Source organism: Scyliorhinus torazame, chromosome 1, assembly GCF_047496885.1.
Source record: "Scyliorhinus torazame isolate Kashiwa2021f chromosome 1, sScyTor2.1, whole genome shotgun sequence".
NCBI lineage: Eukaryota > Metazoa > Chordata > Chondrichthyes > Carcharhiniformes > Scyliorhinidae > Scyliorhinus > Scyliorhinus torazame.
Genome location: NC_092707.1, coordinates 297,383,211 through 297,399,000, shown reverse-complemented (window position 1 = coordinate 297,399,000; position 15,790 = coordinate 297,383,211). Strand labels below are relative to the sequence as shown.

At 48.0% G+C, this 15,790-nt stretch overlaps 1 protein-coding gene across 4 annotated transcripts in view; it reads left to right on the top strand.

Annotated features, from left to right (window-relative positions):
* Positions 1–15,790, top strand: part of LOC140422747 (rho guanine nucleotide exchange factor TIAM2-like) — a 586,909-nt gene that overhangs the window by 229,659 nt on the left and 341,460 nt on the right. For all 4 annotated transcript variants that reach the window (XM_072507702.1, XM_072507695.1, XM_072507699.1 and 1 more), the window contains one exon: positions 9,370–10,593. In XM_072507702.1, coding sequence (XP_072363803.1) covers positions 9,376–10,593 — 1,218 coding nt within the window. In that variant the 5' untranslated portion in view covers positions 9,370–9,375. The remainder of the gene's footprint in view (positions 1–9,369; positions 10,594–15,790) is intronic.

The following is a 15,790-nucleotide window of genomic DNA, read 5'->3' as shown; positions in this document are numbered from 1 at the left end:
CTTAGTCATGAGACTGTTGGGAGTCCTACCCTGGTGGTCATTAACCACTGCTCATCAAGCAACATGTGGCATCAATCACCATTCCTTGGTATAGTGTATCCCTAACCACCTCATTTAATGCCATGATGCAGCAAAGTTATGCCACAAAATGTTAAGCATATGCTGCACATTGTACATCTTCAGTAGGAGAGTCAGAAGACAAACGTCTTTCAAAACATGGCAGTATGACATCTACTCTGAGCAGGAGTAGTAGTTCAGTGAATCGAAGGTAAACATGAAAAGGAGACTTGGGGCGTGATTCAGTAGCCTCGTCGTGCCCGACTTAGTGTTGGAACAAGGCTATTGAATGCTGTGAGAGGCCTCTCGCGAGATTTACAATGCTCGAAACACTGAGACATCACAATCTGAATCTTGCCCTCACTGGGCGTGATCCAGAGCTGCATATTTAAATGAGAAAATAACATTCACCCGATGCTTGGGACCTAACGGCCGTGCCTGGGTGACCTCGCCAGGGCGCCTTTTAGTAAAGGTTTCCGCAAACGTGGCACCTTGGGAGGTCGCCCAGGCCATTAGGGACCCCTGGGTGGTTGTGGACAGAGCAGAGTGGCACCCTGGCATTCCTTCTGGCACTTCCTCTGGCACTCCTTCAGGAAATGACTCGAGTGCATCGTTGACGGAGAGAAACCCCGGAGACTAAATAAAATGGCAAAGTGCCGTTGAAAAGCGGGGTCTTTCTCAACACTGCAGCTGCCGAGAAACACCCCACTAAATGCGCCCAAAACCGGACATAAGATTTTTTTCACATTGAATTGCGCTCTTGGTCTATATTTTAACCAGCACCTCTCACTTGGGGAAAACTGGTGAGGAAAGACACATTCTGGGGCAGAATTCTCCTAAGCAGCCCCCGGCGGGTTTGGTGGTGGAAGAGCACAGTGAATCTGGCAGGAGACGGAAAATTGGAAACCTGCCGGTGCGAAATCAAGTTGCAATTCTCCCAATGTTGCTCTTCCAACTGCTGGGCGGTGCAAACGTCTTTTGCATTAAATTGCATTTCATGATTGCTTATTAAAACTGTTGCCCATCGGAATCCTGCCGGACCTTCCAATCTTGCGTGAAATTGCACCGGCGGCAAACCCAATTGTTAATGAGAGGCGTGCACAAGGCGGGCAGCACGGTAGCACAAGCGGATAGCACTGTGACTTCACAGCACCAGGGTCCCAGGTTTGATTCCCCGCTGGGTCATTGTCTGTGCGTAGTCTGCACATTCTCCCCGTGTCTGTGTGGGGTTCCTCCGGGTACTCCGGTTTCCTCTCAGTCCAAAGACGTGCAGTTTAGGTGGATTGGCCATGATAAATTGCCCTTAGTGACCAAAAAGGTTAGGAGGGGTTATTGGGTTACGGGGATAGGGTGGAAGTGAGGGCTTAAGTAGGTCGTGCAGACTCGATGGGCCGAATGGCCTCCTTCTGCACTATGTTCTCAGTTCACCAGAGACTTTGGGATGAGTGCAACAGCGTTCTGCAATAGTGCTGCACTGCTCCTGATATACTGTCACCACTGTGCGAGGGCACACCGGTTCCTGCCCTTATCTCCATGCCAAGCTGGTCTTCACGGACAGTACCATACTGCTGGACCCATGAATCCTCCTGTGTCACCAAGTTGGATCAGTACTGCCCCTTGGGGTTGGGAGTATAGAACTCTCCTTGCCCCTGGTGCCACACAACAGTGTTTATCTGGACAGAACTGTGCTGCAGAACTCATGCAGCCATTACAAGCTAGGTCTGAAGCTCGACCGAAGGTAGATTGCAAGGCGAGGCCGGGGCAGGAGGTTCATTGAAATATGTCTGCGGGCCTGGGAACTAACAGCCTTGCCTGGGAGACCTCGCCATGATGCCATTTAGCACTTGTCCACACAAATGTGGACCAGGCGTAACATCACCTGAGGGGGGGGGGGGCAGGGGGTCTCTCAGGCCATTAAAGACCCCTGGGTGGTCAGGCTCTGGGCAGGGTGGTACCCTGGCATTCCCACTGATACCTGGGCACCTTGGCACTGCCTGCCTAGCACCTTCACAGTGCCACCCAGGTGGCCACTGGCCCCTGCTAGGGTGCTTGGGTGGAACTGTCACGGTACCGGGCTGGCACTGCCAAGGTGCCTGGTTGCTAGGGATCAGGCCTGGGGTGTGCTTTGCCCTTATGAGATGGGATGAAAGGGGGCTCGAGGACCTGTAAGAGGTAAGCTGGGTGCGTGTTGGGGGGTCTGGAGGCCGTGGGGGTGGGGGGAGGGGTTGAAAGCTTAGAGTGGTATTTAAAAGTGCCGCCAGGTCTGCGAATGCTCTTCCTGTACCGACGAGCTGAGCTTGCTAGTGTAGGAAATGGCTAAAGTGTAGCCTTGGCAGGGCATTCCTGGCTGGGCCAAGGCAAAAAATATGGCAAAGTGCCATTAAATAGCAGTGCTGATCTTGGTGCTGCCGGCCTCAAGAAGCACCCCACCGAAGTCACCAAAAATGGGACACCACTGTTTCTGTCCCGTTCAATCACGCCCATACTCACCCAAATGGAGAATTTTGCCCAGTAGCCTTGGAAAGCACTAAGAAGCACAAGCAGTCGCCGTCCAGGCAGATTAACAGTAGCATTTGGTTGTGTAGAATTGGCTGGTCAACTAGGAAAATTTGACCTGTAAAAATTGATGCTCCGAATTTAATTCAGCTGCTTTTCTGTAAAATTTACAGTGTGGAAAATAAAAGTAAAATAATGCTTGACAGCAGGAATACATATTTACATTGGATTCCTCCAATGGATGATGTGCCAAGCCATGAGAGTTAACAAATGTGAGCTAAAAAGCCACGTTATGGTAAAATAGTGGAGAATGTGACTGAAGTGGAGCATTTAGTGATTAATACTGACACAAAGTGCGAAAACATTTTTATCGCATTATTTCATAAACAGTAAGTTTTTGAATTTTTTGCACAAACCAAAACTTATGTTGTTCGGTTATGATTCATTAAATATCACCAGGCGCTCTTAATACATACTTGCACTGCTACCTAGTTCTGTGTATTTGATTAGCACTTTTTTGACAATGATAAGATTGTGCTCAAAATTCACTGCGCCGAAGACCCGGGTTCGATCCCGGCCCCCAGTCACTGTCCGTGTGGAGTTTGCACATTCTCCCCGTGTCTGCGTGGGTCTCGCCTCCACATCTTAAAATGATGTACAAGATAGGTGGAATGGCCATACTAAATTGCCCCTTAACTGGAAAAACAAGAATTGGATACTCTAAATTTAAAAAAAAAAAAGATTGTGCTTAAAATAACGACAGGCCGTCCAGAAGGAATCCACTCTTTTCCCATCACAACATGCATTTTCTTCTCGAACAGTTCAGTTTTTGGTTCAGTATCCGTTCCATGTGTTGATTACTACTATGAGCAATTTATTCACTAGCTTTAAATTAGTGTTAATTTGAATTTCTGTCTCTTGTTGAATTTCATGTAGTATTCAGGACTGACCTTATCTACACTTAGTTATGTTATACACCTCTTGTGAGGTTTCCCATTAATCTTCTCATTTTTTTGACTGCAAAGTCCATGGCAAAAATCAGATAATGTGTGAACTGGGGCTTAAAATGTGTAAATCCTCTATTTATGATGTGGTTATGCAATGTTCTTTGTACCATCTGCAGGACATTGTAAAATGCAGCATGTTTTAAAACATTTTTTCAAGGGGCAATTTAGCGTGGCCAATCCATCTACCCTGCACATCTTTAGGTTGTGAGGGTGAGACCCACGCAGACATGGGGACAATGTCTAAACTGCACACGGGCAGTGACAGGGGGCCGGGATCGAATCCGGGTCCTCGGTGTTATGGGGCTAACCACTGCGCCACTGTGCTGTCCCTAAAATGCAGCACGTTTAACGAGTCAGTGGCCTCTCTCTCCACTTTCTTCCCAACTGATGTTTTCTGAATATGTGTTAACTTGATCTCTCCAATGGACATGGGACCTGTTAGTATAATTTTGGGGCACCCTTTATTGTTATTAACTTGTTTTATTAACATATCTACTGTTTCAAACCCAAAGATTTTTCCCCCATGTGATTGGAGTTTAATCATAAACCCTTCCAGATGATGAGACTAGTATTCCATAAGCAATGGGTATTTATACTGACTTGCTCAGTAATGCCAGTCTGAGGCAATGCACCCCTTTTATAGGCATATAACCTTCCATTGTTCTTTAATGGGATCATGTGATCTAAGGCAAAAGCACAACTCCTGTTAAACTATAAAGCACCATGGCATTCTTAAGTTCTTGCCTGCCTGCATACTTTAGGATACCAGAGCATTTCAGCTTTGTTAACTTCTAATTAGTCTTTGTGCTCTAGAATTTTAGCTAACATGCAAGCTGTATGTGACTGTAGTGATGAATTGTCTTTACTATCATGATTTTTAAACTATGAAAATAAACTACTGCCAGCTGCAGAGAATGTAGAGATAAACCACTTGCCTGTTAGAATTATGAAGCACATTTATTTTCATCAACATAGTAGTTCCTGCACGAGATTGTACAATGTTAACTGCAAGAATTATATTGGTATCAGACCTAGGTAGTACACACAGGTTTCCACATGTATGTTAAGCATCAAGTGGGTGCAAGGTACTAGTAATTGGACAGTTTTAACTTGAGACAAATCCCAATGGTAGAAAATTAATTTGTGAACAGCCTTGTGGCTCATGTGTCACAGTAGGTAAAAGAAGCACCAATTTGTTGTGTGATTTTGTGTGGTCTTTCATTACTCGTATCTTAACTAATTACAGAGCTTCTTCAATCAAATTCAATCGAAATTTGGACAAACTATATCCAAGGAATGGAAATGCTTAGAAGCTTTTTTAGGCAGCTCTGCATTAGACATTGTATGCTCACCAGAGATAATGCAGCTTTACATTGTATCTGTCAATTTACTGACATCCAAGCTTCATTGTAAAGTCTACCAGCTGTGCACTACACTATGACCTCTTGTTTGGGGTAAAAGGTTAACAAATCTTTTTTGGTTGGGGGAGGGTGTTGGCAAGCCTACACGTTAGAAGGTTAGAAAACACACAAGGCAGAGAATTGTAATATTCTGGAACCCTGAGGCCTGAAGGACTGCTATAAATTAGTTAACGAACTTTCAGTCCTTGGCTTACTGTTTGTAGAGCGAAAAACATGGTTCTAACAAGGCAGCATATGATTTAAACTCCGATAAATTTACTTAGAGCAAGTTTCCTCTTGGTAATAATGCAAGCATAATTGGGATGGTTATGTAAAGATAATTGTACAAACACTTGGAATCATTCATGTGTATCTTTCACTTTATGGTGATTTACTGCAGATTGTTGCCTGCTTTATTCCAGTATTGATCTACAAACCAAATGAAAACCAGGTTGATTCTGATATTTTTAGTTACATATCACATATACTGCCATTGTACTGCAAGCTGGGCATGAGTCTTTTTAGATTTCAAGGACATGTTCAGCTTTGGAACAGCAACTGATGGAAGATCAAGTTGGTTTTACTGCTAAGGGGGTTTTTAAAGGTGAAAGCTCTGGGTAGCAGGATTAAGGAACTGACGCTTCATTCCTAAATGTTTAAAGGTGATTTTAAATTGTTGCAAAGGTAAGGAGTTTGTTCTTCTGTTCTGCAGAGATTTGACTGCCTAACAGCATTTATCCAAAACCTGATGTTCAGTGTTTTTCTGTTTGTACTGCTGTACAAGATTGTAGTTCTGTTAAATCAGAAACGTTTAAGTGGAATTTTCCAACCTGAAAGATAACCTTTCCGCCTTGAAATTGGTTACCCATGAATACTGAGAGATGATTGCCGAACTGCTCCCTGATAGGTGGGTCAGTGCATTAAGTTGTATTCCACTGAGCTGCCTGGACTAGAAAAGATGCTGATTTAGACTTTGGGGTTTGTGCTGCGTTAGCTGCTCTCAGTTGGAAGGAGGGGTGAGGAGAAAAGAACAGTATTGTGGAGGTATTTTGAAAAGTCTTGACGTTAGGTTGTTTGGGAGAAAAAATGGCCAATGTTTCAGTTCTTTATTTCCTCTCTCATAACTGTTGCATGGCAGTGTGGCTGGGGGCAGCCTTGACTTTTGATGCCTTGGTCTCCACTTGTGCATGAAGAATAGCCAATTAGGTGAAATGTTGGAATCTGTTGACATTGTGAAACTGTAGCCCAACAGGAGTCTGAGGCAGAGGGAAAATTGGAGGGAAGAGTAATGAAAATGAAATCACTTCAGTTGAATGTCATGAACAAGCAGCATGTTGTATGAGAATCTACAGAAAGAACATTGCCTCATTTGTTCAGGATTGAAATCACTGATGACTAATAATAGGAAAATTATAGAAGCACAGTAAAGTTTTTTTTGCCAGAAAATGAAACGTACAGCGGAGCCCCATGTTGATATAACAATGATTCAGTAGTTTTTGGAACAAGGCAGGAATTTGAAACATTGTGTGTGCACTAACCAGCATTTATGGATCTGTCCAAGTTTTATTTTGCTTCACCTTGTGGAATTCTGTTACGTTGGGGATTCTGAATATTGTTAAAGTTATACTTGTCAATTATACTAATTGCATTTTCATGTGACATTTAAGTTAGCAAGATTTCTTGTCATGCTTTCTGTGTTACACATTCACCTGCATGATGCACAGTACCCTGGCCAAGAGGGCAAACAAATGACCCGCTGAGCTTTTGCCGTCCCCCTGTTCAGTTGGCCTCTGGTGGCAGTAAATTCTCCTTGCCTTTCTCTCACTTCAATGGGTAGAGGTTTGGCCCAATCTTCATGCATCCCCATAATAATGCAGCTGTGATCAAGAACACAGCATGTGGGGAATCAGGGGTACAGTGTATTGTGCCATTACACTGCATGACTCTTAGAATCACTACTGAAAAATAAACTAACCACTCGCTGAGGTATTATTCAAGGGACATTGATAGTAGTCCTCAGTTGAAGTGGGATTAGAAGGGTGGGGGGAGTGAGTTGGACCAAAGCACACTGATGTAATTCAGCCATTTTAATGTTTGACATTTTGTTCTGACGAAGGGCTTGTTTTGAAACTTCAACATTTAAAATGTTTTTAAATACTGTTTGTCTTGCTGTGTATTCTGTTTTTTGCTTCAGGCACCTTGGAGGTAATTTTGCTCCCCTCGCAAAATGGATGGATTTGGGTCGGATCTTAATATAGTGAAAAGCTCAAACTCACCCAGCCTGCATCCAGTTTTAATGAGGAGCTGGCAGGAGGCCAATCCACTCCCAGGGTCATTCATTTAAATATCTGTCTCCGATTTGATCTTTCCAATGGTTTAACTTTGGCTAGTCGGCATTCCACTCTTCCATTGCCTTTCTTTGCCTGTGATCCACACCTCCGACACAGTCATGACCTCCAAACGATGCTGTACTCTTTCATTTCATCTGCAGCATTCCCCAGTGAGCAGAGAGCTAAGCCTGTCAATCAGGCTGCCTTCCGGGCAGGGTACTTGTTATCATGCATGCTGAGGTGTCCATACTCAATAGCTTTCGGGAAAATGCATGCTTCTGAGGACTAAAACACTTCCTGCGGCTTGGAACACCTGCCCTGGAACAAATCAGGGTATTTGTCCTTAATTTTATATTTTAATTATCAAGTCCAATGTAATTATGTACTCCCACCAGTGATACAGCATCTTCATAGAAACAGAAAATAGGAGCAGGAGGAGGCCATTTGGCTTTTAGAGCCTGTTCAGTAACCTGTTCTCGCTTTCCCCCATATCCGTTGATCCCTATAGCCCCAAGTGCGATATCTAACTCCTTCTTGAAAACATACAATGTTTTGGCCTCAACTGCTTCTTGCGGTAGCGAATTCCACAGGCTCATCATTCTCTTGGTGAAGAAGTTTCTCCTCACCTCAGTTCTAAATGGTCTACCCCTTATCCTTAGGTTAAAATCCCTGGTTTAGGACAAACCAAACATCGGCAACATCCTTCCTGCATTTACCCTGTTTAGTCCTGTTCGAATTTTTTAGGTTTCTATGAGAATTCTCCTCATTCTTCTGAACTCCAGTGTGTATAATCCTAATTGACTCAATTTCTCCTCATACACCAGTCCCACCATCCCAGGAATCAATCAGGTACACCTTCTTTGCACTCCCTCGAAAGCAAGGACATCCTTCCTCAGATAAGGACATCAAAACTGCACACAAAATTCAAGGTGTGGTCTCACTAAGGCCCTATATAATTGCAGCAAAACATCACTGTTTCTGTACTCGAAACCCTTCGCAATGAAGGCCGACATACCATTTCCCTTCTTTATTGCCTGCTGCACCTGCATGTTTGCTTTCAGTGAGGACACCCAGGTCACGTTGCACATTCCCCTCTCCCAATCTATAGCCATTCAGAGAATGTGCCTTCCCATTTTTGCTACCAACGTGAATAACCTCACATTTATCCACATCCTACTGCACCTGCCATGCATTTGCCCACTCACTCAGCTTGTCCAAATCACACTGAAGCATCTCTGCACCACCTCGCAGCTCACCCTCCCACCTAACTTTGTGTCATCTGCAAATTTGGAGATATTACATTTAGTTCCCTCATCTAAATCATTGTATAGATATATTAGTAAATAGCTGGGGTCCTAGCACCGATCCCTGCAGTACCCCACTGGTCACTGCCTTCCATTCGGAAAAAGACCGGTATATTCCTACTCTCTTCTTTGTTTCCTGTCTGCCAAACTGTTTTCTATCCATCTCAATAAACTAACCCAATCCCGTGCGCTTTAATTTTACACGCTAATCTCTCATGTGAGACTTTGCCAAAAGCCTCCTGAAATCCAAATAAACCACGTTTATCAACACGAGCAGCACGGTAGCATTGTGGATAGCACAATTGTTTCACCGCTCCAGGGTCCCAGGTTCGATTCCGGCTTGGGTCACTGTCTGTGGGGAGTCTGCACATCCACCCCATGTATGCGTGGGTTTCCTCCGGGTGCTCCGGTTTCCACCCACAGTCCAAAGATGTGCAGGTTAGGTGGATTGGCCATGCTAAATTGCCCTTCGTGTCCAAAATTGCCCTTCGTGTTGGGTGGCGTTACTGGGTTATGGGGATAGGGTGGAGGTGTTGACCTTGGGTAGGGTGCTCTTTCCAAGAGCCGGTGCAGACTCGATGGGCCGAATGGCCTCCTTCTGCACTGTAAATTCTATGATAATCTATGATAACCCTACTAATTGCATCCTTGAAGAATTCCACTAAATTTGTCAAACATAATTTCTCTTTTGTAAATCCATGCTGACTGTCCAATTCTACCACTGTTTTCCAAGTGCTGTGCAATAAAACCTTTAATAATCTTTTTCTCTCCTCAGCACAAGATGGGTAATTCAGACAGCCAGTACAATCTGCAAGGAACTAAAGGCAACAACACCGAGGGGAAGTCGATGCCTGGTGGCAGACAGAAGTCGTGCACTCTCAAAATTCGAAGCGTTCATGCCAAGGATGAAAAGTCACGGTCTTCGTTCGGCTGGGGATATAGTAGCGGTAACATTGGTTACAAAGCAAGATCGCTGGGCAAAAACTGTCTTTCCCAGCACAAAAGCAACCAGCATTACTCCCTCAATAGTTCTTCACGTCAGTGCAAATCTTTGATGGGTAATAGTAATGTATATGCCAGATGCCATCAGGATCACCTAGGGAAATATGATCATGGGAATGATAAATTGTTATCTGGAAACCATTTTCCTTGCATTAATCTTGACAAAACAGACAGTTGCACTAAAGCTCTGGAATTCAATGGCCATGTTTTAAATGGACATCGATTGCCTGAAAATGTAACTCGATCCAAGAAACCAGAGGGAGAAAGCAGTCCAAAGGTCCTCATCAAAACTCTGGGAAAATTTGATGGGGATGTAAGGGTCGAGTTTCACAGTGGCGGAGGCAGTAGCGGCGGCAAACCACCCTGTGATGAATCCCAAGGGCCAGTTCAGCTTTTGAGATATTCCCCTGCAATGGAATCCGACTCGAGTAAACAAAGTGATGTGCAGGTTGATGCCAGTACAGGAAACTTAATGGACCAGAGTATTCTGCTTGGTGAGCAGAGATCAAAATCAAGCAAGGGTAGCTTAATTAGCTCTGAATATTCCTGGTCCGAATTGCCATGGGGACATTGTGCTTATGCTAGTGATTTTGATAAAATGTACACAACTGGGAATGTTACTGAGGCAAGTAATCCAGAAAACATTTTACCAAATGATGAGCAGCTCTTCCAAAGATCATCTCTCTCTTCTCTTCAAACACTGTACAGTGATACAGGTGTCGGACTTTCCATGCCCTCGGGGAATCAATTTTCAGATGGCTACCAGAACATGACTTTTAATTCTCACGATTTGTTTGAGAGCAACTTTTCTAACTGCATGAATATGCTCTCTGATGAGGAGGATGGAGGAACCATACAATATACCTCTTATACACTCCCATGTCGAAAGCCCAAACACCTTGTCGAGGATGGCTCCTCCAGAGCTGCCCTGAAAAGTCGAATGCGGCGTTTAAGTGCTTGGACTGGCAGCCTTACCAGAAAGAAGAGGAAATTACAGGTATGGAACCTTTCTCTTTTTGTGGCAATCTAAGTTTGAAAATTCCCACACTGTTAGAACTTCAGATAACATACACGTTAATTACTATCAGAAGAGGAATACATTGATGATAGATTGTCAAATGTGTTTTTTCAAATTAACCCACAATTGCAAGCATCTCCAGGAAAGTTCCCATGTCCCCTTTGCTGGTTTTTTGGTTTTGCATTCCTGTATGGCTATACCAAATTCAGCAGCTTCAGGTACGGTAACAAAGCCATTCAGATATTAGCAAAAATTTACTTCCACCATAATGACTAAAATAAAGATCAACGCACAGTTCTGATCACCTTGCAGTCCTTTTTCATTCCTCTTCTGATGTTCCTGATCTGTCTCCTACCACACCTGGAGTACTGCGTACAGTTTTGATATACGTGCTTTGGAAGCAGTTCAAAGACAGATCACTCGGCTGATTCCTGGGGTGAAGGTGCAATCTTATGAGGAAAGATCAAACAGGTTGGGCCTACAATTCAGGGCAGCACGGTAGCACAGTGGTTAACACAGTTGCTTCACAGCTCCAGGGTCCCAGGTTCGATTCACGGCTTGGGCCACTGTCTGTGCGGAATCTGCACGTTCTCCCCGTGTGTGCGTGGGTTTCCTCCGGGTGCTCCAGTTTCCCCTCTCAGTCCAAAGATGTGCAGGTTAGGTCGATTGGCTATGCTAAATTGTCCTGAAGTGTCCAAAAAGATTGGGTGGGGTTACTGGGTTACGGAGATAGAGTGGAGGTGTGGGCTTGGGTAGAGTCCACACTCGATAGGCCGAATGTCCTCCTTCTGCACTGTACATTCTATGATAATCATCAGAGTTTAGAATAATGGGAGCTGTTTGAAAAACATAACATTTTGAGGAGGTTTGATTGGGTAGAAGCTGAGAGGATGTTTCCTCTCGTGGGGGTATCTAGACAGTTTGAAGATAAGGGGCGGGATTCTCCCGAATCCTCCGATGGCCCGGTGCCAGCATTAAAAAAATGGCGCGAACAACTCCAGCGCGGGCCAACCGGAAGTTGCGGAATCCTCCACAGTTCTGGGGGCTAGGCCGGCGGCAGAGGGGCTGGCGCCGTGCCAACCGGTGCTGAAGTGCCGGCGTGAGTTAGCGCATGGGCAGAACCGCCGGCATGGTTCCGCGCATGCGCAAACGGGCCAGCATATTCTAGCGCATGCGCAGGGGGTGTCTTCTCCGCGCCGGCCTGTCGGAGCCCTCCAGAGGCCGGCACAGAAGGAAGGAGTGCCCCCATGGCACAGGCCCGCCCGCAGATCGGTGGGCCTCGATCGCGGGCCAGCACCCCCCCCCCCCGAGAACCGTACCAGCCAGATCCCGCCATGTGGGACCATGTCCATTTCACGCCAGCGGGACGGCCGCTCGGCCCATCAGGACCAGGAGAATTGCCGGGGGGGCCACTGCCAACGCCCCCGCCTGAAAACCAGCGCTGGAGAATACGGCAGCCGGCGTCGGAGCGAGATTCACGCCACCCCCATTTAAGATGCAGATGAGGAAGAATTTCTTTGGAATTCTCTTCTACCGATAGCAGTGGAGGCTATGTGTGGTAGTCACCACTAGCAGTATTATATGTATTACGGTAAGGCACGTATAATAGAGGTACATGGGTAAATCCCTGCCTGCTGGCTCCGCCCAGTAGGCGGCGTATAAATGTGTGTGCTCGCCGGTACTGCAGCCATTCTGGTTCCAGCTACAGGAGGTACAACACCTTTGCTCAATAAAGCCTCGATTATTCCACTACTCTCGTCTTTGTGGTAATTGATAGTGCATCAATTTATTGAGCAAAGATTTTTTTAAATGATGGATCTCCGCATCAAGCCTGATCACCTGCAGCTGAGCCCTCAAGCAGCCAACGCTACGTCCACCTTTGAGCACTGGCTAGCCTGCTTCGAAAGCTACCTCCGAACATCCGCTGAGGAATTCTTGGACTCGCAGAAGCTCCAAGTCCTTTATTCAAGGGTGAGCCCTGACCTTTTTCCCCTCATCCGGGATGCGCCCACTTACTCCAAAGCGATGGTGCTCCTGAAGGGACATTACGTTCGACCAGTCAATCAACTATACACCAGGCACCTCCTGTCCACGAGACAGCAACTCCCCGGGGAATCCCTCGACGATTTCTGGCATGCCCTGCACATCCTATGTAGGAACTGTGACTGCCAGGCAGTTTCGGCAGTCCAGCACACAGAACTTTTAATTTGAGACGCTTTCGTTACGGGCATGAGGTCTACTAGAAGGGGGTATGCTTGATCTTGCGGGAACTAGGCAACTCGCTAACTCGTTAGAAGTGGCCTCCCGTAACGTCCAGTCGTACGCCCCCGACCGCGCGGCACCTTCATGGGCATCATGGGCCCCACCAGCTGCCGACTCCAGCTCACCGCAAGCCTGCGCCGCGCGGCAGCCAGCCAACCCTGGGGGGCACCAAGTGTTATTTTTGCGGGCAGAACAAACACCCCAGGCAGCGCTGCCCGACGCGGAGCGCAACCTGGAAAGAAAGGACACTTTGTTTCTGTTTGCCAGGCCCGGTCGGTCGCCGCTGTTTCCAGGCCCAGCGTTCCTGCACCCGCCACGTGTGACGCAGGGGCGCCGCCATCTTCCTCATTGCCAGCCACATGCAGCCCGTGGGTGCCGCCAACTTCGTCACCGCAAGCCATCTTTGATGCTGCCCGCCATGTATGCCCCGTGGGTGCCGCCATCTTCGGCGCCATTTTGGACAGCGCCTCAGGATCCCTGCTCATCGGGTCGTTCATCGCCTGCTGCTACCTCCACCATCGCTGACCAGCCCGGGACCGCCCAGCATCTGCTGCAGCTCGCCTCGATCACCCTGGATCAGTCCTGGCCCTGCAACCCCGCGACCGCAACAACGACTGTGAAGATTGATGGGCACGAGATGACCTGCCCTTTTGACTCCCGGAGCACGGAGAGCTTCATCCACCCCACCACGGTAAGGCGCTTCACCCTCCCGGTGCACCCAGCCACCCAGAAAATCTCCCTGGCCTCCGAATCCCATTCTGTGGAAATCCGGGGGTACTGCATCGCGACCCTCACCGTCCAAGGCGTAGAGTTTAGCAACTTCTGGCTGTACGTTGTCCCCCACCTCTGCGCTGCCCTGTTACTCGGCCTGGATTTTCAGTGCCTTCTCCAAAGCCTAACCTTAAAATTCAGCGGACCCCTACCCCCCTTCACCGTATGCGGCCTCACGACCCTTAAGGTCGATCCACCTTCCCTGTTTGCGAACCTCGCCCCGGATTGCAAACCTGTCGCCACCAGGAGCAGACGGTACAGTGCCCAGGACAGGACCTTCATCAGGTCGGAGGGCCAACGGCTTCTGCGGGAAGGGGTCATTGAGGCCAGGAATAGCCCCTAGAGAGCTCAAGTGGTAGTAGTAAAGACTGGGGAGAAGCACAGGATGGTCATTGACTGACAGACCATCAATCGGTACACGCAGCTCGACACGTACCCCCTCCCACGCATATCTGACATGGTCAATCAGATTGCGCAGTATCGGGTCTTTTCCACAGTGGACCTGAAGTCCGCCTACCACCAGCTCCCCATCGGCACTGGAGGACCGCCAATACACTGCATTCGAAGCAGATGGCCGCCTCTATCGCTTCCTTAGGGTTCCCTTCGGCGTCACTAATGGGGTCTCGGTCTTCCAACGAGAGATGGACCGAATGGTTGACCGGTACGGACTGCGGGCCACCTTCCCGTACCTAGATAAGGTCACCATCTGCGGCCACGATCAGCAGGACTACGACGTAAACCTACAAAAATTCCTACATACTGCCAAACTCCTTAACCTCACGTACAATAAGGGGAAATGCATGTTCCGCACCAACCGCTTCACCATCTTTGGCTATGTCGTGGAAAATGGAGTCCTAGGGCCCGACCCTGACCGTATGCGCCCCCTCATGGAACTTCCACTCCCGCAAGGCCCTGAAACGATGCCTGGGGTTTTTCTCCGACTATGCCCAGTGGGTCCCTAATTATGCGGACAAGGCCCGCCCACTCATTCAGTCCACAGTTTTTCCCCTGACGGCTGAGGCCCGCAAGGCCTTCAACCGCATCAAGGCAGACATCGCCAAGGCCATGATGCACGCAGTCGATGAGTCCCTCCCCTTTCAGTTGAGAGCGATGCATCGGACATAGCTCTGGTTGCCACCCTCAACCAGGCGGGCAGGCCCGTGGCCTTTTTCCTCACCCTCCATGCCTCCGAATTCCAGCACTCCCCTGTCGAAAAAGAGGCCCAAGACATTGTGGAAGCTGTGCGGCATTGGAGGCATTACCTGGTCGGCAGGAGATTCACTCTCCTCACTGACCAACGGTCGGTTGCCTTCATGTTCAATAACACACAGCGGGGCAAGATCATAAACAACGAGATCTTGAGATGGAGGATCGAGTTCTCCACCTATAATTATGAGATTTTGTATCGCCCGGGGAAGCTCAGCGAGCCCCCTGACGCCCTATCCCGCGGTACATGTGCCAGCGCACAAGTGGACCGACTCCGGGCTCTCCACTATGACCTCTGTCACCCAGGGGTCACCCGGTTCTTCCATTTCATCAAGGCCCGCAATCTGCCCTCCTCCATTGAGGAGGTCAGGACCGTCACCAGAGACTGCCAGGTCTGCGCAGAGTGCAAGCCGCACTTCGACTGGCCAGATCGAGCGCACCTGGTGAAGGCCATCCACCCCTTTGAACGCCTCAGCATGAACTTCAAAGGGCCCCTCTCCTCCACCAGCCGCAACACGTACTTTCTGAACGTGGTCGATGAGTACTCCCGGTTCCCTTTCGCCATCCCATGCCCCGATATGACTTCTGTCACGATAATCAAAGCCCTGTACAGCATCTTCATTCTGTTCAGTTTCCCCACCTATATCCACAGCGATCAGGGATCCTCTTTCATGAGTGATGAGCTGCGTCAGTTCCTGCTCAGCAAGGGCATCGCCTCGAGCAGGACGACCAGCTACAATCCCCGGGGAAACGGGCAGGTGGAGAGGGAGAACGGGATGGTCTGGAAGGCTGTCCTGCTGGCCCTGCGGTCTAAATATCTCCCGGTCTCCCGCTGGCAGGAGTTCCTCCCCGACGCGCTCCACTCCATCCGATCGCTCCTCTGCACCGCGACTAACGAGACCCCTCACGAACTTGTGTTTGCTTTCCCCAGGAAGTC